General features: G+C 40.6%; 1 protein-coding gene across 3 annotated transcripts in view; it reads left to right on the top strand.

Moving 5' to 3' along the window:
- Nucleotides 1-25,020, top strand: part of ncoa7b (nuclear receptor coactivator 7b) — a 34,111-nt gene that overhangs the window by 7,350 nt on the left and 1,741 nt on the right. For 2 of the 3 annotated variants that reach the window (XM_067418304.1, XM_067418305.1), the window contains exons 4-15: nt 6,144-6,214; nt 7,140-7,247; nt 7,658-7,750; nt 9,666-9,782; nt 11,668-11,852; nt 13,514-14,181; nt 17,566-17,737; nt 19,003-19,150; nt 20,179-20,301; nt 20,414-20,566; nt 21,281-21,376; nt 23,076-23,149. In XM_067418304.1, coding sequence (XP_067274405.1) covers nt 6,144-6,214; nt 7,140-7,247; nt 7,658-7,750; nt 9,666-9,782; nt 11,668-11,852; nt 13,514-14,181; nt 17,566-17,737; nt 19,003-19,150; nt 20,179-20,301; nt 20,414-20,566; nt 21,281-21,376; nt 23,076-23,149 — 2,008 coding nt within the window. The remainder of the gene's footprint in view (nt 1-6,143; nt 6,215-7,139; nt 7,248-7,657; nt 7,751-9,665; nt 9,783-11,667; nt 11,853-13,513; nt 14,182-17,565; nt 17,738-19,002; nt 19,151-20,178; nt 20,302-20,413; nt 20,567-21,280; nt 21,377-23,075; nt 23,150-25,020) is intronic. The other variant, XM_067418306.1, reaches the window with a different exon arrangement.

Here is a 25,020-nt window from a genome sequence, read left to right as displayed (position 1 = left end):
TTGAGTTAAAACCATATGTTCTGTGGGATTTCTTTTTTGTGGATAATTTTTCGTTGTAATATTTTTATTTTCATTGATAAATTATTTGTCTCCTACTCATGTGACCTCAATTACAATTTGTAATTTTTTTAAATTAATGTATATAAATGCATTTTTAATGCAAGATTGTGAATTTTGACACCTCAAGCGTACACAATATGACCAGGAATACTTCTTGAGAAAAATAAATTCAGTTTTGTGTGTGTGTGTGTGTGTGTGTGTGTGTGTGTGTGTGTGTGTGTGTGTGTGTGTGTGTGTGTGTGTGTGTGTATCGGGAAGTGACCAGCCGATGAGCTCCGAGTGTGTTATTTATCTGAGTCGAACAGACAGGAAGAGGCTCAGACCTGAGCACACAAACACCAGCCGACCCACAGCCACCCAGTCAAAGGTCACATTTTGTTCAGGAAGTTACAAACTAACCCAGAAACGTTTTGCCTGGTGTGAAATAATAAAATCCCACAGACTTGCATTTTCGTGTATAAAGATCAGAGCCTTCACACGAGGCCGTTAGAAACCAACCAGAACACCATCGGTAATAAATAACACACTAGTTGTGTGGAATTCAGAAAGCCTTGTTATTAGCGACACCAGTGGCTGTTAGGTGAACTGCAGCCTCTTATTTCTTGTGCGCACGGGCTGCGATCTACAGGCAAAACAAGTAAAACATTTACATTTGGTAAAATTTGAGGTTTTCACAAAAATTTGTTCATTAAGTCCTTGTCTAGCGATCCCAATGCTTCAAAATAGCAATTAAACATCGATAGTATCGTTTTCAGAGCGGAGTACCTTTCGGAGTGTTATGAGTCAGTGAATCAATTAATGATTCGAATTGCGTTTCAAACTGCCGAACGTGACTTTGGCGATCCGAATCATGATTCGATTCACTGATTCATAACGGTTCGAAGCTTTGTTCTGAAATCGGCCATCACTCTGTAAGTCGTTATTGAGGTTTTTTTTACACAAACTCTTCTGGCCTCTTCATCAATGATTGTAGAGCCGCTGTAGTGAGATGGGCTTTGTAACGACGTCTTTAGTGCCTTTATGGGTCTTGAGAGAGGAAATGACATTGGTGTCAATGAAGGCCTTTCTGAGCCATCGGATTTCAACACTAATATCTTTTGTGTCTTATGGGTGTCGAACGACATAAGGGGGTGAAGTTCCATCAATGATATATATCGTCACATTTTTATATTGCGATATATCGTTGAACAATATATCATTACACCCCTAGCCCCGACCAATGGCATCACCTTGCGGAAGACTGCGGTCTGCGCTGACAAAAGGGCACGATTCTGTCCTGCCGTGCTTTACCAGCATTTGCACAGAAAGACGGCATTTTAGACACCGCTTAGATCGGCGCTTGTGCTGCAAAAGCCTTGATTTTCATTACGAATAATAGGCAAATGAAACCACCGTTCAAGCAGTCCTCCCCGAATTGGCGCAAATTCTAAACGGAAAGTAAAATGCCCATGGCCGCGCGAGCAGTCATTCGCGGTGGGTGTCCAGTCTGGTGAATTTTCAGTTCATGCATATTGAAGGTAGCCTAGAAATCTAGACGCACCCTAGCGGCAGCAAATCTAATCTGCCGTCTAGACACTCAATATACTTCTGAGCTTTAAAAACCAAACTCTGGTCAGGCCAATCACATCGTGTATAGAGTCGGTGGGCGGGGCTTAACATAATGACGGCCGAGTTACGTTTGCGTGCTTCTAGTAAACACAGAAACTGGCGAACGGCGGCGGTCTTTCGAATCAGCTTTGACCGCGACTCTGGAAGACTTGAGTTAAGCTTTTCTCTGAGAAAAGAACAAAGAACGGCACTGAAGTGACACACAGTGTGTTCTGAGTTTAGCCGACCGGATACGGCGAATGTTTAATCTATTAACAAGCTCTGCTTCACCTTCGTTGCTCTGGTTGGTGTAGCGCTATCCTATCGCGTGCAGAGAGAGTTTGACAGACAGCCGCTTATCCGCCACTCAGATTGAGCTGTCAATGGAGAGTTTCCAGACCAAACATCTTGATGTGGGTCAGGCTTGTCAGGCTATATGGAAGTTTAACTTTCCTATGAATTCATTGAAAACACTCACTTTGCTCCGTTATGAATGCCAGAGCAGCCGTGCGGTTTAAAATTAGCGATTTGAAAAGCCCACATCCCTAGTCTACAGACTTTCATAGGACTTTACCTAGGGAGTTCTCGTTTTTTGGCTCTGTCCCAAGCTGTTCACTTACTGGCAGCACAAAAAGGATTAATAAATAAAAATTCTTACATATAGCCATTTTAAAGTGGTTTTACTTTCTGTACTGTATCATGATGTGATGATATGATATACACTTTATTGTCAGAAGTCTGAAATTTTGCTTGCACAACAGTATCAGCCCAAAAACATTAAACATCGACATACACTTAATCCACCTTCTCCATACTGTGAATTTCTACCTTAGTGATTTATTCAGATAGCCTGATACACAAAAGAGTGTTTCAGCCTCATTTTGTTGAATCTTGGGACTCTGTACCTCTGATTTGATGGTAATAATTCAAACTCTTTGTGTAGGACAGGATTAGGGTCAGAACCCATATTATTAGCCAGCCTTAACAAGTTGTTATAATAAGCTGACTTATAAAGCTTCTCAAGGGGCTGACCTACAATTTTTGAACAGATTTTTAGTTGATTAAACGACTTTGTTTTTGACATAACAGACAGACTCCTATACCGGATAGAGTTGCAATATACTCATTATAACAGACCTCAAGAACAGCAGAAGAATCTGTTTCTTACTCCGAATGACCTAAGACGACGACGGAAATAAATGATCTGCTTTGTTCTTTTACAGAGAGTATTAATATGATCTTTCCAGGATAACATATCAGTCATAACTCCTAAATACTTATATACTTTAACCTGTCTGATTTCTTCATTATGAATAAAAACAGGCATTAAATGAATGTCAGATGTTGGATATAATCATGCTTCGTAAGCTGCCATGGAGAGAGTTTGGCCGATATGGATGTGCTAAACTCTGCCTGAGGATGTTGTGTTGACGTCTCTGGTTTCAGAGGAGCGCGGTGTTCAATGGCACTCGGATTGTTCTTTATGTTTGACACACAGGCTGACGTCACTGGATAAACAACAGCGCTTTATGAGTCTTTACAGGCGTTTGTGACAGCTGGTTTTCTTTGTTTTACTTTAGCTTGTGTGTCTTAATATAGACGATGATGTTTATCTACTGTTATTTACTGGTATTTATTCCTATTTTAAATAATTTTCTCATACATTGCACATCGATGATTCTCAAACGACTCGATAGATAAATCAGTCTCTCTAAATAACTCCTTGCCAATTATGATTGTGGATGTGAATGTTACTTTAGATACGTACCACCTTCCTAAGCATTGTTGCAGACCATGTTCAACCGGCCTCACTGATGCACGTGGGGAGCGAAGGCTGGCCCGTGGGGTCCGATCAAACAGACGAGCTACTGGAGCTCAAACTGCTCCAGAAGTTAATGCTGGTTCTGATAGAAAGCTGTCAGAATACACAGAGCAGCTCAGTTTGAGGCGTATGGGGCAGCATAGCTGCTGACCAGTCAGGGTGACCTCTGACCCCTGACCCCGCCGAAAGCACCAACAGTGGCACGTGAGCATCAGAACTGGACCACGGAGCAATGGAAGAAGGTGGCCTGGTCTGAGGAATCACGTGTTCTTCTACATCACGTGGATGGCCGGGTGTGTGTGTGTGTGTGTGTGGCTTACCTGAGGAACACATGGCCCCAGGATGCACTATGGGAAGAAGGCGAGCCGGCGGAGGCAGTGTGAAGCTTTGGCCAATGTTCTGCTGGGAAACCTTGGGTCCTCCATCCATGTGGATGTTACTTTGACACGCTCCACCTACCTAAGCATTGCTGAGACCATGTTCAGCCTTTCATGGAAACGGTATTCTGGTGGCTGTGGCTCTTCCAGCAGGATAATGCTCCTGACACAAAGCACAAATGCTTCAGGAATGGTTTGAGGAGCACAACAACCAGTTTGAGGCGTCGACTCGGCCTCCAGATTCCCCAGATCTCAATCCAATCGAGCATCTGTGGGATGAGCTGAACAAACAAGTCCGATCCATGGCAACTTACAGGACTTAAAGGATCTGCTGCTAACATCCTGGTGCTAGATACCATAGCACACCTTCAGGGTTTTGTCATTTGTATTAGTTTAGGCTTTTTTGTCTGAATAGTTATTCATTTTTATTTTTAATTATTTACAGACTTGGCAAATAGCTAAAATATTTATATATTTATTCAGATATATTCCCAGAATAAACTTGCATATTGTGATTGTACAGCAAAACTCTTCTATCAGTAGAATTAATGTCATTAAACGAACTTGTCTTCAGACTCTTAGATCTTGTTTATCTTGAAAGCGTTTGCGTTTATCTTCTTTCTTAGTGTGTGTTCACGCCAGATGCGACTTGTATGAATAAATTGTGCAATTCGTATGTGGGTATTATTGTAGATTTATTCCAAACAAATATATTGTTATCCACAAATAAATGTAGCGAAATGTAGCGAGAACGTGCTACGATTGGTCAGCACGATATGGCCGTGGTCCGATTGGCTTATGTAGACGGTGGGTGGAGTCTACGTATTTGTGGATTTGTTTGAGTCTAGATGCTAGAAATGTTTCAAAATCCACGTGCTGTTCTGCGATTCACAAATGAATGCAACTTCTGCAAGGCAGCGCTGTGTGTTTTTGACAGAGAAATATGTGTATGGATTTTTTTGTTGTTCACAAATGTCATTGTATTTATTTGTGAATCTAATTCATTTTTGTGAAACTCCTGCATATATTTGTGGATCTCATTCTATTGATTTGTGAAAATATGTATTTTTTTGTGAATCGCTTTACATTTATGTGTGGATAACAATATATTTGTTTGGAATAAAGCTACAATAATACCCCCATAAATTTGTGCGTAGTTGGACATTTGAACATTTTGAGTTTACTTGGTCGTCACAACAGACGTGAATTCGCGTCATGGCTTCTGCCAGGCGGCTCGTCTCGTTGTGAAATGGCTGACATGATTGTTTTAAAATACGCCGAATAAGCTCAATTTGTCGGCTTTAGCTAGTTTGTAGTCTCTAAATGTATCACTAAAGAGTATTTTTTTACAACTTGCCAAATTGTCCGACCTCCTCACTCACTTTCTTCCAAGCAAGATCCTTTTATTCCAGTTTCTATAAAGTATGAAGATGAATCGTACAGCTCCGGGTCTCCACATGTGATTTTGTCCTCATTGTTGTCACTACTAGAGCAAGCTCCTGATCGGTTAACGCGGCGCAAATATCCAACAAAGTTCAGATTTTTCAACTCGCGCAAATTGCGCGTTATGCACGTCAACGCCTTAAATGCTAAATTCACGCCGCCAAATGTCTGTTCAATTTAATTCAAATTCAATTCAATTCAAACTTTGTCAAACTTATTGTCATGTGTACAGTAGACAGTCGTCACACGGTACAGTGACAATCTTATTCTGTGAATCCTCCCAGCAGCATTAAACATCAATTAAACAAATAACAAATGACATAAGTAACAAAGAAACATACAACAGTGTGTATGTGCGTGTGTTCAGTGCAAAATCCACATAGGTAGGTTGTCAGTAGTTGTGTGTTCACGTCTCTGCATTGACTTTTCATGTAAATCACTCATTCACGTCTGGTGTGAACGCACCATTAGAGTAAACTTTGGTCCTTAAGCTGAAAATATTACTGAAACTAATCATTTAAATCAGATATAAGTGTGTCCTAAATGTATGTGAACTCACTGAGAGTTTTAAATCTTTAAACCTAGCATGAAACGTAAGTTCTGATGGCTTCTCAAACAAGAACAAATGTAGGGCGGGGCTTGATTTTGTCTGTGGGGATTTGATTGGATGGTCGTGGTTTGCTATTGGTGGATCTTATGTGAGTGACAGGTTGCCCCGCCCTCGTCCTCAGAGAAGAGATGAAGTTATTCTGATCTATATCTGAATTTAAAACAAATAATTATTTGCACTGATAACAGATGTATAATAAATACTGCAATTATTCCAAAAAATGTTTATTTATTTTTTATTTCAGATGACAACAGTAAATCGTGCAGCCAGACCAAGAAAGAGAAGAGTAAACCTCCAGGAACCGTGGCGTACACCGTGAGTTCATGATCGACACTGAATAAAAAAAAAACTAACTCTCCTCCTCGTTATTGTAATGCATTCAGAGGTGGACAAACTTCACAACTTCATTACTTGGGTAAAAGGAAAAGCACTACTGGTCAAATATTACTCTATTACAAGAGAAAGTTGTAAAAACTGATTTTTACTTAAAAGTAAAACTACAGAAGTATTTGCTTTTAAAAGTATGTAAGTATCAAAAGTAAAATTCCTTTTTTTATGTCGCCGCATTATTGTATTATAGTTGTATAAATGCACATTATGCCATCATGGTTTAAGCCAGTCAGTGACGCTCCATCTGACACACTAGCAGACGACTAACTTAAACTCATTTAAATACTTGTAGAAAAGTTACAAAGCGCCGTCACTTTAAGGCCGAATGCACGGATCCAATACACTGACACACATCTGATATTCTCACACTGTTCACCTTCACTGAAGACAGAATCAACTTTGTTTATGTGAATCCTCCACTAAATGAGCATTTGGACATCCGTCTTCTTCCATTTTGCTCTAAACTATAAATCAGTGTTTAATAAATGCTGTGAAATCATTGAACTTCACGAGACTCTACAAGAGTGATTCCTGAAAGGCTTTCTGCAAAAACCCAAACACCTTTTAAAGAAGAAAAAAATCATCCGCTGACTTTCAGAGCTGCGACAGAAACGACTTTCCACTTCGAGGACCTTGATAGAAATGTAGTGGAGTAAAAAGGACGATATTTGTCTTTCAGATGGAGTGAAGTTAAAGTCAGAAGTTTACAGAAAAAATAATACTCCAGTAAAGCACAGATACTCAAAAACAGTAGTACAGTACTCAAGTAAATGTGCTGAGTTACTCTCCAGCTCTGGCGATGTCTTCTTGTTCTAAACACTGACGTTACGTGTGTGTTGCCGATCGTCAGGTTGGGCTGAAGGACTCTCTGAACAGCATCGCTCTGAAGTTCAACATCACTCCCAATAAACTGGTGCAGCTGAACCGGCTCATGTCACACAGCCTCGTACCTGGACAGGTGACTCTCTCTCTCTATCTCTATCTCTATCTCTATCTCTGTCTCTGTCTCTGTCTCTCTGTCTCATTTATTGGAAGAAGAAAATATACATTTTCAAAAAGGAAAAAAATGGTTTTATATAAATTAACCTGATTGGAACGGCTAAACTGGCAGTGTGGAAAACATGGAAGAACAAAGGTTTACAGTTGGCAACTATAGATCGTGAAGGAATGTGCAAACGGCTTATAGCAGGGAGGCTTAAGATCGAATTTGCATATTATAGGTTGAAAAATAATTGATTTGGTTTTTGTGATGTCTGGTGTGTTAATGAAGTGTTTTGTATGTTACATGAAGATCAGTTTGTTTTCAATTTTTGAAAGATTTTCTCTCTCTCTCTCACTTCACCTCTCATGTATCTCGATCCCTCTCAGAGACTGTTTGTTCCTGATGTGGACCAATCAGAGGGCGGCTATCAGATCAACGGTTGCGCTGAACGTCTCGCAGCATCAGAGTCAGCAGAGAAGGTAAGACGGATCAGACTTCTGGTCCAGACCTGTTTTTATCAGGTTTTTCCTTTATCATAAAACATGAATCAATACTTTGATATGAAGCCATTTGGAAATCATAAGAAAAACTGTAACACATTACAAATATTGCTGCTTGCAGACATTGCGGGGCCAAGCCTGCTTGTTTGGATATTTTGGATATATGATTTTTAATGATGAATTTCATTGCACAATTCACGTGGTTTAAAGGGGTGATGAATTGAGAAATCAACTTTCCCTTGAGCCTTTGACATATAAAAGGTCATGGTAATATAAGAATATCCTGTAAGTTTCAGAGCTGAAAACTTCCTTGTTAGTCAAAGAAAAGCTTTTATAGACACCAGGGCCAGAAAACGAGAAAAAGTATTAGAAGGGGAAATGTCGCCTCTACAGATAAATGTGTACACCTGCTTCAGTAGCTCCACCCACCTGCTTCAGTAGCTCCACCCACCTGCTTCAGTAGCTCCACCCACCTGCTTATGTAGCCACGCCCACCTGCTTATGTAGCCCCGCTCATCAAATCAGCTAAACGAGCTAAACAAGCAGTCCACACATCACAGATAGCAAGATAATTGCTTGTTACCAAATCTCAGGTCGAGCTGGATGTTCAGATATATTGAGATAAAAACACAATGCTGTGCCTCTATAGTGGAGCCGACAGGAATCATATGTGAGTAGAACATGTTTTTATATGTGATAGCAGATCGTATTGATTAAGTGTACATGTCTAACAGAACATACCTCAGCACGCTGTCACAGGCTGGAGAATCCTTTATTTGTTGGTTCGCTGTGATTCGGGATCAGATCGGACGTGTGGGCCAGAGCTCGCGAAGCCCAAAGCCCGGGGCTGTGTTTTCCAGACTGGCTACCGAGACGTAAGCCTGTCGGCAGGCGGTGAATCTTAAATAAATAACATTAATTTATTGATCTGTGTTGTTAATGTTCACTCTCTTGACTTGATATTTGTAGAGCACACTGTGTGTGTGTGTGTGTGTGTGGTTCGCGCTCATATCCACCGATCGGACGGGCCAAGTAATAAAAAAATAAGTCTGTCGCGTGTGGATGAGATAAATCATTGTGTTTGTTTGATTAAAGACGTTTAACGAGCTGTGAGAGAATCATTCCGGTGCCACTTTCAAAACAATCCCTCATGTGAACTGACAGGAGCTGAAGCTCATTAAATATGCAAATCTTCTCCAATCCTAGCTGTGGGCGTTTACTTCCAAGTCTCCAGTGACAAGCCCATCAAAACCAGCGTTCAGGAGAGAGCCTCAAAACTGGTGCAGAAAATAGCCTATTAGTGATTAGTTATGATGTTTCTGAATGTAATAACCACACAAACGTCATTAGTTGACCTCAGACAACAGGATAAAAAATGAAAAAGCCAGTTCATGACACCTTTAGGTTACTGCTGACTCTGCGCTAATCTGTCTCTGTTATCTCTGTGTCTGTCTGTGTGTGTCTGTGTGTGTCTGTCTGTGTGTGTGTGTGTGTGTGTGTGTCTGTCTGTGTGTGTGTGTGTGTCTGTCTGTGTGTGTGTGTCTGTGTGTGTGTGTCTGTGTGTGTTTGTCTGTGTGTGTGTGTGTGTGTGTGTGTGTGTGTGTGTGTGTGTGTGTGTGTGTGTGTCTGTCTGTGTGTGTGTCTGTGTGTGTGTCTGTGTGTGTGTGTCTGTCTGTGTGTGTGTCTGTCTGTGTGTGTGTCTGTCTGTGTGTGTGTGTGTGTCTGTCTGTGTGTCTGTCTGTGTGTCTGTCTGTGTGTCTGTCTGTGTGTCTGTCTGTCTGTGTGTGTGTTTGTCTGTGTGTGTCTGTGTGTCTGTCTGTCTGTGTGTGTGTCTGTGTGTGTGTCTGTCTGTGTGTGTCTGTGTGTATCTGTGCGTGTGTGTGTGTGTTGACAGGACGGTGAATCGAGCAGGCGGCCCGTGCGCAGAGTCTCGTCTCCTCTGTCTGAAGATGAGAGTCCGGCCACTGTTAAGTTCATCAAGATGAGCTGCAAGTACTTCACCGATGGCATGGTGAGCTCACACCTCATCCTCACAGGAAAACACACAGCCTCCATAATTTAATAGCAACACACATGCATGATCACAGTTCTCTGAGGGCGGTTAATGTTCAACGGACATAACTCAAAACTCTTATTTTAGTAAGTGTTATTTTAGTTTCACAGCTCGCTACTGTTTTATTTATTTATTATTTATTTATATATTTTATGAAATGATTTTTATTTGAACTTCTTTACTCTCCTTTTTTAATGATATGTTTATTTTAATTTTTAAAAATGTTTTATTTATTTTTATTTAAAACTTTTGTTTATTAAATGCTTTTATTTGAACTTATTTATTCTCTTACTTTTATTATTTTTTATTTATTTTAATGTTTTACTAATTTATTTATTTATTTGATACTCTTAACTAATAATTCTCAGTTCACTAAAACCATTAAAACATTTGTGTTGTCATAAGCTAACGTAAAATAACAATATTTTGAATGCATTTATTAATATTTGTTAATTGTGTTAAAAATCTTAACATTAATTAAATTTCACAGCTTTATAGTTAACTAAAACTATAACTAAAATCATCATAAAAAACCCTTAAACATACTTTATTTCTTTTAGTTTAACTTGAACACAAAAACTATATCGACTAAAACTTAAAAAATGAAAATGAAAAATATAGAAATAAAAGCTAAGGAATATTAATAACTCCTAACATATTCCTAACATTCTGAATTTATGATTACGACACACACTCTCACACACACACACACACACACATACTTACACACACACATTTGTTTTTGTGATTATATGGGGACATTCCATAAGCCTAATGGTTTTTATACTGTACAAACCGTATTTTCTATCCCCTTACACTGCCCCTAAACCTACCCATCACACACACACACACACACACACACACACACACACACACACACACTCTGCCCCTAAACCTACCCAACACACACACACACACAAACACTCTGCCCCTAAACCTACCCATCACACACACACACACACACACACACACACACACACACACACACACACACACACACACACACACACACACACACACACACACACACAAACACTCTGCCCCTAAACCTACCCATCACACACACACTCTGCCCCTAAACCTACCCATCACACACACACACACACACACACACACACACACACACACACACACACACACACACACTGCCCCTAAACCTACCCATCACACACACACATATACACTGCCCCTAAACCTACCCATCACACACACACACACACACACTACCCCTAAACCTACCCATCACACACACACACACACACACACACTGCCCCTAAACCTACCCATCACACACACACACACACACACACACTGCCCCTAAACCTACCCATCACACACACACACACACACACACACACACTGCCCCTAAACCTACCCATCACACACACACACACACACACACACACACTGCCCCTAAACCTACCCATCACACACACACACACACACACACACACACACACACACACACACACACACACACACACACACACACACTGCCCCTAAACCTACCCATCACACCCAGACACACACACACACACACACACACACACACACACACACACACACACTGCCCCTAAACCTACCCATCACACCCAGACACACACACACACACACACACACACACACACACACACACACACATACACACACACACACAGCCCCTAAACCTACCCATCACACACACACACACACATGTCCTCATATTTCACCCTCTCCTGTAATACCGGTGTCATACCCATGGCATTATACACATTTGTGTCCTCATATGTCACAAAAACATGCCCACACACACACACACACACACACACACACACAGAGCATCTTTAACTGAGCTCTCTTCCAGGGTGTTGTGGGAGGAGTGATGATCATAACGCCCAATAACATCATGTTTGACCCGCACAAGTCGGACCCGCTGGTGATTGAGAACGGCTGTGAGGAGTACGGCCTGATCTGCCCCATGGAGGAGGTGCTGTCTGTGGCGCTTTATGACGACGTGTCCCGAATGAAGCTCAAGGACGCCCTGCCATCGTAAGCTTTTCTTCTCTCTCATCTTCCTTACAATCCTTCACACTTCATTTAAAGTGATTATGTGCGCATGTTTGCTGCCAGAAACAAGTTCGGTTTTAATGCTTTGTGTCGGCGTTAAATAAAAACAGGGCTTTTATTGTGTAATCTGTGAGCAGCCACTTCCTGTGTCTGAGGAGTTTTAACGGTTCGGATGTGTCTTGGTTTGTTTTCTGAGTCACAGTTTATGTTCAGTAAATAATTAGGGGTGCAAAGATCAAATTAAAGGAACACTCTAGTGTTTTTAGTAATAGGGCTTATTCAACTTCTTTTCTACATTTAGATATGTGGGCAAATGCATTTTTGTCTCAGTGCATTGTTTTAGTTTGGCAGGGTCGCTGCTAGCGTAGCTTAGCATAAGCTTTTGATTTTGATTTTTTTATTTTGATATTAAACTATTTAATTTATTAAACTGAATTATTCTCTTTAATTTGTAATTATATATTGTTGTATTTTTTTTATTAATTTTTTTGATTAACTATTTGATTTATTAACTGCTTTTTTTGTCCTTTATTTTTTAATTATGTATTTATTTCTAATAATTTTTAAAAAAGTTTTACAATAATTAATTTATACATTATTAATTTATTTTTATTAAAATAAAAGATAATAACTTTATAAGCATTTATAAATCAAATTTGATTTTCAAATTTTTTCATTTTTAAAAATGTTTTACTTATTTTCATCTATTTATATATTTTTTTATTGTTTATTTTGATTAAATCTATTTTATTTATTTAAACGTATTTATTATCCTTTATTTTTAATGATCTCTATTTTATGTTGTTTATTTTGTTATTTACTTTTGTTTGAACTTATTTACTCTTTTATTTTGAATAATATATTTATTTTAATGTTTTATTTATTTATTTTCATTCATTCATTCATATTTTTGTATTTATAATTTTGATTTATTTTAATAAATGTTTTTCTCTTTTTTTCATGCATTCATCCATTCATCTTTTTAACCAAACTTTTACAGAAAAAGTCCAGTGGCAAAGCAAACGATTTAAATGTTAAATGTAAATTCTGTGATAATATTTTAAGCTTTTATTCTCGTCCCATAGACTTCTGTTGTAAATCTATTACTGTAAATGCATTTTTAAAGGAACACTCCAGTTTTTTTGAAAACAGGCTTATAATCCAAGTCTCTTAGAGTTAAACAGTTGAGTTTTAGTTTTGGAAAAATATTATCTTTGAAAAAATAAAGTCTTTGGCCGTTTTTGAGCGTGATGCTAACGGTCTAATCTGATTCAATAATGTATGCTAAGCTATGCTAAATGTGCCACCGCTAGAGACAGAGATCAGCTGAATGGATACAAAAACGGTAAAACTCTACTGTTTAACTCTAAGGGACTTAGAAAATCAGCCTATTTTTTAAAAAAGTTGATTGTTCCTTTTAGGAAGAATCAAAATTACTTGCATAAATCATTTTAAACCCTCCTCTTTCTCTGTCAGTCCACTTTTTCATTCGTCCCATTTGAGTTCTATTTTGACACCAAGCATCATTTATGTTTTTTCATCTTTATTTGTCATATTTTGTCTTGCATTTTGATTTTTTTTGTTTTTCTCTCTTTAATTTCACCATCTTCCCCTCATGATGATGATGATGATGGTCCTTGTAGTGATGAACCGCGGGATCTCTGTCCGTTATACAGGCCGGGCGAGTGGGAGGAGCTTCCCTCAGAGCGCGATCTGAACCCTTTTAGCCGTTTCGAGGCTCTCGGAGCGCCCAATCGCCCAATCATATTAGACGATATCGAATCGGCTGTCTCTGAGGTATCAGAGTGCCAAATCGCAGACAAATCGCCATCGGATGAAGGTTTTACTGAACTGGAGCTGCTGCAGAACGACTCCAACACCACCAGCTCCGGCCAGGAGGGGGCGTCACTACCAAAACCAAACCAAAAAGACAAATCGGTGAAATCTTTTCATACTGAGGAAGATGAAGATGAAGGTCTCCACAATCGCTCCACAGATGACAATGAGAAGCTGCTACAGTCTCTTCCTGCACTGGTGCATGATGGGAAGGAGGCTGAAGTCGACGAGGTGACCAAAACAAGGGCTGAGACCTTAGAAAATGGTGTCTCGGCAATCGAGGCGAACCCGAACGACCAAAAAAGGAAGGTGACCCCAGAGGACTCTGGGAAATGTAGTCTGCCTGGATCAAAAATGGAGGACAGCAAGGGACCAAACGCAGGCGTGGAGCTTTCTGAAGCGGAGAAACGCAGACGGGCCAATGAGGCCGAGATGAAGTCATGGCTGCTGAAGAGAATGCAGAGACCAATCGAAGGTGAGTTTTATTTTGATTGACAGGACAGACCAACCAATCACAGCCAAGGACCATTTTTGAGCATGCAGTTTCTAGAACTAGTGAGCTGCTGTGCTGTCTGCGGTCTACATGGTAAATGCTTTACTTTATATATATATATATATATAATATACAGGGTTTTCATGAGCTGTATGCCAAAATCATCAGTATTAAAACAATAAAAGACCTGAGATATTTCAGTTGGTGTGCAATGAATCTAAAATATATGAAAGTTTAATTTTTATCATTACATTATGGAAAATAATGAACTTTTATCACAATATGCTAATTTTTTGAGAAGGACCTGTATATATTTTTTTCTTCCATTTTAGTTTTATTAAAGCTATTTTATTTATTAAATGCTTTTATTTTTAAAATGTATTTATTCTCCTTTATTTTGATGATATATTTATTTTAATCAATCTATTTTATTTTTATATATATATATATATATATATATATATATATATATATATATATATATATATATATATATATATATATATATATATATATATATATATATGAAGTATTTAATTAAAACTGTTTGATTTATTAAATGCTTTAATTTGAACTTATTTATTGTCTTTTATTTTTAAGGATATTTAGTTTAGTTAGTTTATTTATTTCTTATTTTTATTTATTTATTAAATGGATGTTTTTGTCTTAATTTTGTTGTTATTTTTTTGGTTTTTGTTATTTATTTATTTATTTATTTATTTATTTATTTATTTATTTATTTATTCCCAAAAAGCCTCTTGCTAGAGTTTTATCTTATTCCCGGAGCATTGCCGCGTCGCCTTCTGTGTGAAAGCAACCACGTCCCGGGATTGATTACCGAACTGAACCCGGGTCGGGGACCTAGTAACATTGCGGGATTCGACCCGGGACGAGCGCTGTGTGAACAAACGCAAAACTAATGCCGCAACGTGTACGTAGTTATCGTGCGACTCCTAGAGCTTGTTTTTTCAATAACACAACCCTGCAGTGCCAGAAGAGCTCGTCCGTGTTTTAAACGCAGAGAGTGTTCGTATACAAGAGAAACTCAAATTAAACAAGCAGAAATGAGCGCAAACTGGACACAAGTCGAGACCACGGAGCTCCTTACTATCCGCGCTGAAGTGGAGATCGCTCGCCGTTATACGTCACATCAGGATGTCACGCGTCAACTCGACCCGGGACCGTTACGGGTTGTGTGTGAAAGCGCACATATTACGGTATTTCACTGGCAGTGAGAATGGGCCAAATCTAGCGGCCCGGGAACAAATGCCGGGTCGCATTATCCGTGTATTTGCCGGAATCGCAGTGGGAAAGGGGCTAGAGTAACTGTCATCACGGTGCATAATGTAAACGCCTTTCGGAGCAGCTTATGTTTTGAAACGGTTTTAAAATGCGGTCTACAGGTAGTTTTAGAGCAGAGCTTGTGTGTTTTGACTAAGGCCTCATTTACACTGCATGGTTCAAGTGACCCAATTCAGATTTTTTTCCTCTCATGTGGCACAGATGGGATTTGATGTGAACGTGTAAGGAGTAAAAACAAACGCATGGATTCCGATATCCTCAGATCGGATTCAGGCCTCACTCACATGTGGGAATAAATACGATTTGAATCGGATACGTGCACTTGCGTCTGCCATGTAAGCGGTAAAATCGGATATTGCGAGTCCTACGTCAATGAGAGAAGAGACGGAGGTGAATGAGGACACGCGGTTTTCCTGCAGAATTGGGCTACTTTAACTCAGGTACTGGATTTAAGGACACTTTTTGAGTATCTGTACTTTACTGGAGTATTATTTTTTCTGAAAACTTCTGAGTTTAACTTCACTCCATCTGAAAGACAAATATCGTCCTTTTTACTCCACTACTTTTCTATCAAGGTCCTCGAAGTCGAAAGTCGTTTCTGTCGCAGCTTTGAAAGTCAGCGGATGATTTTTTCCTTCTTTAAAAGGTGTTTTGTTGTTGTTTCAGACAGTCTGTCAGGAATCACTCTTATAGGGTCATATACATTTTCCCAACTTTTTTTGAACACTGATCAGTTCATAGCAAAATGGAAGAAGACGGTTCTTAGGCACAGTGTGTGCACCCGTAGGCATACTTTGAAAGTGTTTCAGTGAAAAAAAAAAATCAAGATTGGTTTACTTGGCACACACTTGATGCATGTCTTATTAAACATAAAAAATATAAACGTCTGGGAGAAAGAGAAGTGTAAAAGTTGGGAGAATATCAGATGTGTATCAGTGTATTGGATCTGTGCATTCGGCCTTAAAGTGACGGCAGCTTTGTAACTTTTCTACAAGTATTTAAATGAGTTTAAGTTAGTCGTATGCTAGTGTGTCAGATGGAGCGTCACTGACTGGCTTAAACCATGATGTGCATTTATACAACTATAATAAAATAATGCATTGGCATAAAACAGGAATTTTACTTTTTATACTTAAGTACTTTTGAAAACAAATACTTCTGTACTTTTACTTCAGTAAAAATCTGTTTTTACAACTTTCACTTGTAGCGGAGTAATATTTGACCAGCAGTGCTTTTACTTTTACTCCAGTAATAGAGTTGTGTAGTTTGTCCACCTCTGGTGTAAATGCAAATATCGGATACGGGTCGCTTTTAAAAGATGATGTAACCGGGTCGTCAAAAAAAATCAGATATAGTCACCAAATCGGAATTGTGCATCAAGACCTGCAGTGTAAATGCAGCCTAAGTGTGTTCTCTTAGCAAAGGTTGAACACTTGCGTAAGATCCCACATGGCCCTAAATCAACATGATGCTCGTGACGACCGATGTCTCTTAAAGCGGTTTTTCCGTGTTTTTTTTCTAGGCTTGGTTGTGTTTATGGGGCGCAGTATAACATGCCTTAATACTTCTTTTTTTTCTTCTAAAAACGCCGTATTTTTCTTCTATTCTCCCTTTATTCCACACCGCTGTCTGTCCTTTGAACGGCTCGTTTGCTTCCTGCTTCTATGAAGCCCCTCCCTCTGAAAAACGCAATGGTCTTAGATTGGTCAGATGGCCAAATGTAGTTTCCTGTATTTTTATTGGCTGAAGTGCCAAGCGCAGGTTAAGGCCACGCCCCTTCCCATTACGGGCAGAAGTCACATCTGCAGAGACTAGCGAGGGTTTATGATGTCACCAACCCAGGAAGAAGCTCGTTGTAGTCCAAACCGACCATTTTTGTAGGCAATAAACTGCCGTAACTTTAAAAGACAATATCTCCGTTTGCATTGAACTTTCAGCGCTGTAACTTTGCAGATACTGTTTATGCTCAAGCAGCGACATTACACACTAACTAAAGTTAAACAAGTGCAAACACCCCTTTAACTGGTGCAGATCAGTTTAGCTGATATCTGATCTGATTTTCAGACATGCTGCTGTTCAACGAAGAAAAGAGCAAAGCTCCGCCCATGTTCCTCTGCTTTAAGGTGGGGAAGCCAATGAGGAAGTCCTTTGTCACTGGCCGGACGTCTAGCCCCGCCCACTCATTGATTGGCAGGGGGCGGCAGCCGGAGTATTGGTTTGCTGTGCCTCAAGAGAGGTATGATTTTTTTCCTTGCATTTCTTCAACTATATTTCATAATTAGATAACATTATTATTATTATTATTATTATCAATACTGAAAACAGTTGTGCTGCTTTATATTTTTGTGAAAACAGGATCATGTGACACTGAAGACTGGAGTAATGATGATAAATTCAGCTTTGATCACAGGAATAAATCACACTTTACTATATATTCACATAGAGAACAGATGATCTACACTGGAGGAATATTTCATAATTTTTACTGTATTTTTGATCACATAAATGTAGCCTTGATGAGCGAAGAAACTTAAAAATGTAATGTTTCCAAACTTTTGACCGGTACTGTGTGTGCAATATGCATACAAATAGAATAACCCTGCTATTACCCCTATATATAGCTGATATATTGTGTATAATGCTTTAATTATTTTGTTCTGGAAAAGCCTTGAAATGGGTAATGACGTAACTGTTACTTAGATATTTTATTTATAATACAATGAATATAACATTTATATGATGTTTTAATGTATTCACTCAGTAAAAGTTTATCATGCCGTTTAAGATATTTAAAGGGATAGTTCACCCAAAAATGAGCCTGTGATGTTTATCTGCTGACCAACATGTAGGTGTGTTTGTTTCTTCAGGAGAACACAAATGAAGATTTTTAACTCAGCCGTTGCTGTGTGTCGGTCATATAATGATGTGAATGGGTAACAATTATATGAGAGCAAAACAAACATGCTTAGACAACACGCACACAGAGCCCTGTGGCTCATGACGACACACTGATATCTTAAGACATAAAACGATCCGTTTGTGTGAGAAATCGAGCCGTATTTATATAATTTTTTACCTCAAATACAACGCTATATCCAACAGCCTGGAACGCACGTCACTTCCGGTAAGAAAGCACAATATTTACGCACTTTACGGCAACGTCAGAAGTGAATCTCGTAAACTACGACGGATTGTAAATATTGACCTTGGTTGAGTTAAAAATCTTCATTTGTGTTCTCCTGAAGAAACAAACACACCTACATGTTGGATGCCCTGGGGGTCAGCAGATAAACATCACAGGCTCATTTTTGGGTGAACTGTCCCTTTAAGACTTTTATAACCTGAAACGTCGTAAAACTTACTTTTTTAGGACTTTCTCACACACACGCTTCTAAATCATTTTACACTTCACACACATCTTCTATGTTTAGTTGCAAATGCGAGTGAAAGCTTGCACAGTGTATCCCTGAGTGTGCTCCTAACCAAACCTTCCTCCTTTAGAGTGGACCACCTGTACTCGTTCTTCATCCAGTGGTCTCCAGATGCTTACGGTAAGGACGCTCAGGAGCAGGGATTCGTGGTCGTGGAGAAAGATGAGCTCACCATGATCGACAACTTCTTTAGTGACCCGGTTCCTCGCAGCTGGGAGGTGAGCAACACATGCAGCAAGGGATAGAAGATAATTTAGAAAATAAAACACAAGCCTCAATTATTCCACTTATACTCGGGTCGCTCAACATTGCTCAGGCGTTGTATTTCAAGTCCTTAAAGGACAACTCCGGTGAAAAATGTACCTAGGGGTAATGAACAGATGGTTACCGAGTAGATCGTTCTCTGGGACAGTGTTGGGTTTAATTAGTTACTAAAAAAAAAAGCCAAGTTAACTGACGTCGCATGTAAGATTGATCGGTTTATAAAAGGCAAGAGAAAGCAGTAGACAGACATGTCTCTCAGACATCCCAGGCAGGTGCTGCTCATTCAAAGCTAAATGCAGAAAATATGAGGCATATCTTGTTCTCAGTGTTAATGTGGTTGGCGAGGAGGAGAGGCTGCGTTCACACCGAATGCGAATAGAGCGTCAAATTCACCTCTATTGGATGCTTGAACATTTTAAATCCACTCGCACGTCCACAGCGAATTGGACGCGCGTATAAAAAGAGCGTTTGAAGCTGAAAAGACGCACATTCAAGGCGCTTCAGGAGCTGCGTCTGGATGACGGCCACTCTCAGCGCTACTTCCGCCTGTCTCGCGTTCAAGTTCAACTCGAGAGAACGAGTTCCCGAAGACGGGAGGACACAAGTCCGCTCTCACTCTATATATTTTAGGCTACAATAAAACAAAATGTCATAAAACACCAATCTGCCTCTTTTCATTTAATTAACAAACATTAATAGCCACACGAATGTGGTTCAGGCAACACATATTGATTATCTTCACTGCATATATTTATAACAAACGAAATATAAAACACAACCCTGCCTCTTTTCGTTTACATAAAAAAATATTTTAAAAAAATTCATAGGTTCAAAGGGGGGCGTGACCAAAAAAGTTTGAGAAGCACTGCTTTAGAACATTCGTGAACTAATCGGATTCGAGTATTCAACCCTGTAGTATAAAACATTACAATGAATAGGAGAATTCAGTTTATTTACCTCCGGAAACGTGTTTGTTTTCTAGATCATCACGATTAATGAGGCCATGAGACGCCAGAGCTTCAGCTTTGAGGACGAGGAACATCTAGATCATCTTCCTGTGCTGTTGGACCCCAGCGCGCTCCTGGAGGACACACACATTGAGAAGGTCTCCTTTATTTGCTATTTCAACTACAGACTCATGAACGATCCATTGGGATTTTTTTGGGGTCATGAAAAGTGGTGATCATTGTGACCTAGTTTGATGCTCTTCTCTGCAGTTGTCCACTCGTTTGCCGGCACGTGTTCAGGGTTATCCCTGGCGTCTGGTCTACAGTACAGTCGTGCATGGAACCAGCCTGAAAACCCTGTACAGGAACCTGATGGAGCTGGATTCTCCTGTGCTGATGGTCATCAAAGACATGGACAACCAGGTACACACTTCTGTGACCGTTGTCGGTGTAAAGCCGGTGAAAAACCAGCAGCCATATCACCCTGTAGCCCAAGACTGGTTTCCCACTGAGGCTAAGCAGGGCTGAGCCTGGTCAGTACCTGGATGGGAGACCTAGCTGCTGGTAGAGGTATTAGTGATGCCAGCAGGGGGCGCTCGCCCTGTGGTCTGTGTGGGTCCTAAGACCCCAGTATAGTGATGGTGTTAGTGAGGCCAGCAGGGGGCGCTCACCCTGTGGTCTGTGTGGGTCCTAACACCCCAGTATAGTGATGGGGACACTACACTGTCAATGAGCACCGTCTTTCGGATGAGACGTTAAACCGAGGTCCTGACTCTCTGTGGTCGTTAAAAATCCCAGGATGTCCTTCGGAAAAAGAGTAGGGGTGTAACCCCGGCATCCTGGCCAAATTTGCCCATTGGCCCCTGTCCATCATAGCCTCCTAATAATCCCCATATCCTGATTGGCTTCATCACTCGGTCTCCTCTCCACCAATCAGCTGGTGTGTGGTGAGCGTTCTGGCGCAATATGGCTGCCGTCGCATCATCCAGGTGGTGCTGCACAATGGGGTGGCTGAGGAGATTCCCCCCTTCTATGTAAAGTGCTTTGAGTGCCTAGAAAAGGGTTATATAATTGTTATGAATTATTATTATTATTAAAATGGTGTCTTGTTGAAAAACCCGTTGTTTTCTCCTGCAGATTTTTGGAGCGTTTTCCACTCACCCTTTCCGAGTGAGTGAGCATTGTTATGGGACGGGAGAGACCTTCCTCTACAGCTTCTGCCCGGAGATCAAGGTGTGTTCCTACATGGATTTTTAAGGGAAAATGTCCTTGTAAGCGCCACTTAGCAACGCCTTAGAAACCATTCAAAATATCCTAGCAGCTGCTGGGCAATGTCCTTGCAATCACCCAGAACACCTTAGCAGCTGCCTAGCAACACCTTAGAAACCACCCAGGAACATTATCAACCACATAGCAATGCCTTAGAAACCATTCAAAACATCCTAGCAGCTGCCTAGCAACACCTTAGAAACCACCCAGGAACATTATAAACCACATAGCAATGCCTTAGAAACCATTCAAAACATCCTAGCAGCTGCCTAGCAACACCCTAGAAATAACTCAGGAACCTTGGCTACCACTGAGAACATCTTGGCAACTGTTTGGCAATGTCCTGGCAAACAACCAGAACACCTTTAAAAACTGCCAGGCAACCCAGAACACCTTAGTAACTGCCTAGTAACACCATAGAAACCACATCTAGGAACATTAGCAACCACATAGCAATGCCTTAGCTACCACTGATAACATCTTAGCAACTGTTTGGCAATGTCCTGGCAACCACACAGAACACCTTACGGAGCTGCCTAGCAACACCCTAGAAACCACTCAGAGAACATTGGCAACCACATAGCAATGCCTTAACAACCACCCAGAACATCTCAGCAACTGCTGAGCAATGTTCTGGCAACCAATCAGAACACATGAGCAATCATCTTGCCTAGCAACAGTCTGGAAATGGTAAGTAATGCCCTAGCAACCAGTTAGTACTAAGAAACTTATCAGAGCTTCCTAACATCCTCTCAGAGCTCCCCTAAGTTCAAAAACCCAAAACACCTAAGGAACTGCATAACAACAACCCAGCGACCACCTTTTAAAAAATGTCCTAGCAACCAGGCAAAGCATTTTGTACGCAGCAACTCTTAGTAAGCAGCAACCCACCAAGGTTCCCTAGCAACAAACTTGAAACAGTTTAGCAACCTTTCAAACCTCTTTAGAAATCAATTCAAAAACCCAGAACACATTAAGAACTCCTCCATAGCAACACCCTAGAAACCACTCAGAGAACAATAGCAACCATTAACTAATGCCCTTGCAATCACTCAGAAAATGTTAGCAACTGCTTGGTAACCAGTTATCACTCAGCTCCCTAACAACAATCTTGCAACAGCCAAGCAACCTCTCAGAGGTCCCTAGCAACACCCGAGAAACCACTCGGAGAACAAAAGCAACCATTAAGCAATGCCGTTGCAATGACTCGGAAAATTTTAGTAACCAGTAACCCACCCGCTCCTCAGCAACAATCTTGCAACAGCCTAGCAACAGCTCAGAGATCCTTGTAAATACATTAAAACACTCAGAACACCTTAACAACTCCCTAGCAACACCCTAGAAACCACTCAGAGAACAATAACAACCATTAACTAATGCCCTTGCAACTACTCAGAAAATGTTAGCAACTGCTTAGTAACCATTATCAATCTGCTACCTAGTAACAATCTTGCAACAGCCTAGAAACCTCTCAAGAGGTCCATAGCAACACCATAGAAGCCACACAGAACCCCTTATCAGTTGCCTAGCAACCAAATCTGAATTCTTTCAAACTGAGAATCTCTTCAAATTGCTCAAGTAATTCAAACTGGCCTTCAAAAAACATTAAGTGACATTCATGCTTTGTCTTTAAATAACGACACTCAACTGCCTTTATCTTCAGGTGTACCGCTGGACGGGTGAAAACTCCTACTTTGTGAAAGGAAACACGGATTCTCTTCAGATCGGCGGAGGAGGGTGAGTTCAGAAACATGATAACGTGCTGTACATGCGTGTCTCGCAGCCTCATGTTTAAAGGGTTAGTTCACCCAAAAATGTAAATAGTGTGATTAATTTCTCCTGGGGTTGGCCAGCCGTCAGACCTCCGCTCATCTTCACACACAGATGAAGATATTAGTGTTGAAATCCGATGGCTCAGAAAGGCCTTCATTGACACCAATGTCATTTCCTCTCTCAAGACCCATAAAGGCACTAAAGACGTCGTTACAAAGCCCATCTCACTACAGCGGCTCTACAATCATTTATGAAGAGATCAGAATAGAGTTAGTGCGCAAAAACACTAAATAACGACTTATATAGTGATGGCCGATTTCAGAACAAATATTCAAACCGTTATGAATCAGTGAATCGATTCATGATTCGGATCGTGTGTCAAACGGCTGAAATCATGGCTGCATCCGAAAACCTAGTCGGCTGACTTGTTGCATCACTGCCTTATCAGACAATGGCTTCCTAAGCAGTTTTTTGTGCACAAAGGCACCTTACGAAACTGATTTCAGACAGACTTCTGAGGCAGTGTAACAGTTTAATGATCGACAGCAAAATAGAGAGAGCTTTGGTGAGAACTAAACACATATTTAATTACTACATTAGTCATTTCTCACTCTAAATAACATCAGAAGTGGAAAATATTTAGCCTAGAAATCTAGACGCACCCTAGCGGCAGCAAAAAGTGTCGTCTAGCAACTCTCAATACCCTTCTGAGCTGTATTCGCCTAACTCTCGTCGGGCCAATCACATCGTGTATAGAGTCGGTGGGCGGGGCCATAATGACGACGGCCGAGATGCGCTTGTGTGCTTCTAGTAAACACAGAAACTGGCGAACGGCGGTCTTTCGATTTAGCTCTGACCGCGACTCTAGAAGACTTGGAGTTGAGCTTTTCTCTGAGAAAAGAACAAAGAACTAGCCTGACAAGCCGGACCCACATCAAGATGTTTGGTCTGGCTTGTCAGGCTAGACTTGTAGACTTGTCAGTCAATGGAGAATCAATGAAACTCTCCATTGGCAGCTCAATCCGAGGGGCGGATAAACGGTTGTCTTTCAAACTCCCTCTGCACGAGATTGGATAGCGCTACAACCAACCAGAGTTTCAACGAAGGTGAAGCAGAGCTTGTTGATAGATTAAACATTCGCCGTATCCGGTCGGCTAAACTCCGAACACATCTTCCTTTCTTAAGAATGACTTCAGTGCCGTTCTTTGTTCTTTTCTCAGAGGAAAGCTTAACTCAAGTCTTCCAGAGTCGCGGTCAAAGCTGATTCGAAAGACCGCCGTTCGCCAGTTTCTGTGTTTACTAGAAGCACACAAACGCAACTCGGCCGTCGTCATTATCGCCCCGCCCACCGACTCTATACACGATGTGATTGGCCCGACAAGAGTTAGGGGAAAACAGCTCAGAAGGGTATTGAGAGTTGCAGACGACACTCGCGGCAGATTAGATTTGCTGCCGCTAGGGTGCGTCTAGATTTCTAGGCTAACAAAGAACGGCACTGAAGTCATTCTTAAGAAGGGAAGATGAGTTCGGATACGGCGAATGTTTAATCATCAACAAGCTCCGCTTCACCTTCGTTGCTCTGGTTGGTGTAGCGCTATCCAATCTCGTGCAGAGGGAGTTTGAAAGACAGCCGTTTATCCGCCCCTCGGATTGAGCCGTCAATGGGGAGTTTCCAGACCAAACATCTTGATGTGGGTCCGGCTTGTCAGGCTGGAAAATATTGGTAAAAAACATACATTTACACACAAACTGACCAGCAAATGCAACTTTCGGACACCACCTATTTTCCCAGCTCAACTGTCCTTGAATGGAAAGCAGAGGATTGTGGGATATTA

The sequence above is a fragment of the Pseudorasbora parva genome, chromosome 15 (genome assembly GCF_024679245.1).
Source record: "Pseudorasbora parva isolate DD20220531a chromosome 15, ASM2467924v1, whole genome shotgun sequence".
In the NCBI taxonomy this organism is placed as follows: Eukaryota; Metazoa; Chordata; class Actinopteri; order Cypriniformes; family Gobionidae; genus Pseudorasbora; species Pseudorasbora parva.
Note: the sequence above shows the minus strand (reverse complement) of the source record. Positions and strands in the feature narration are given on the sequence as shown.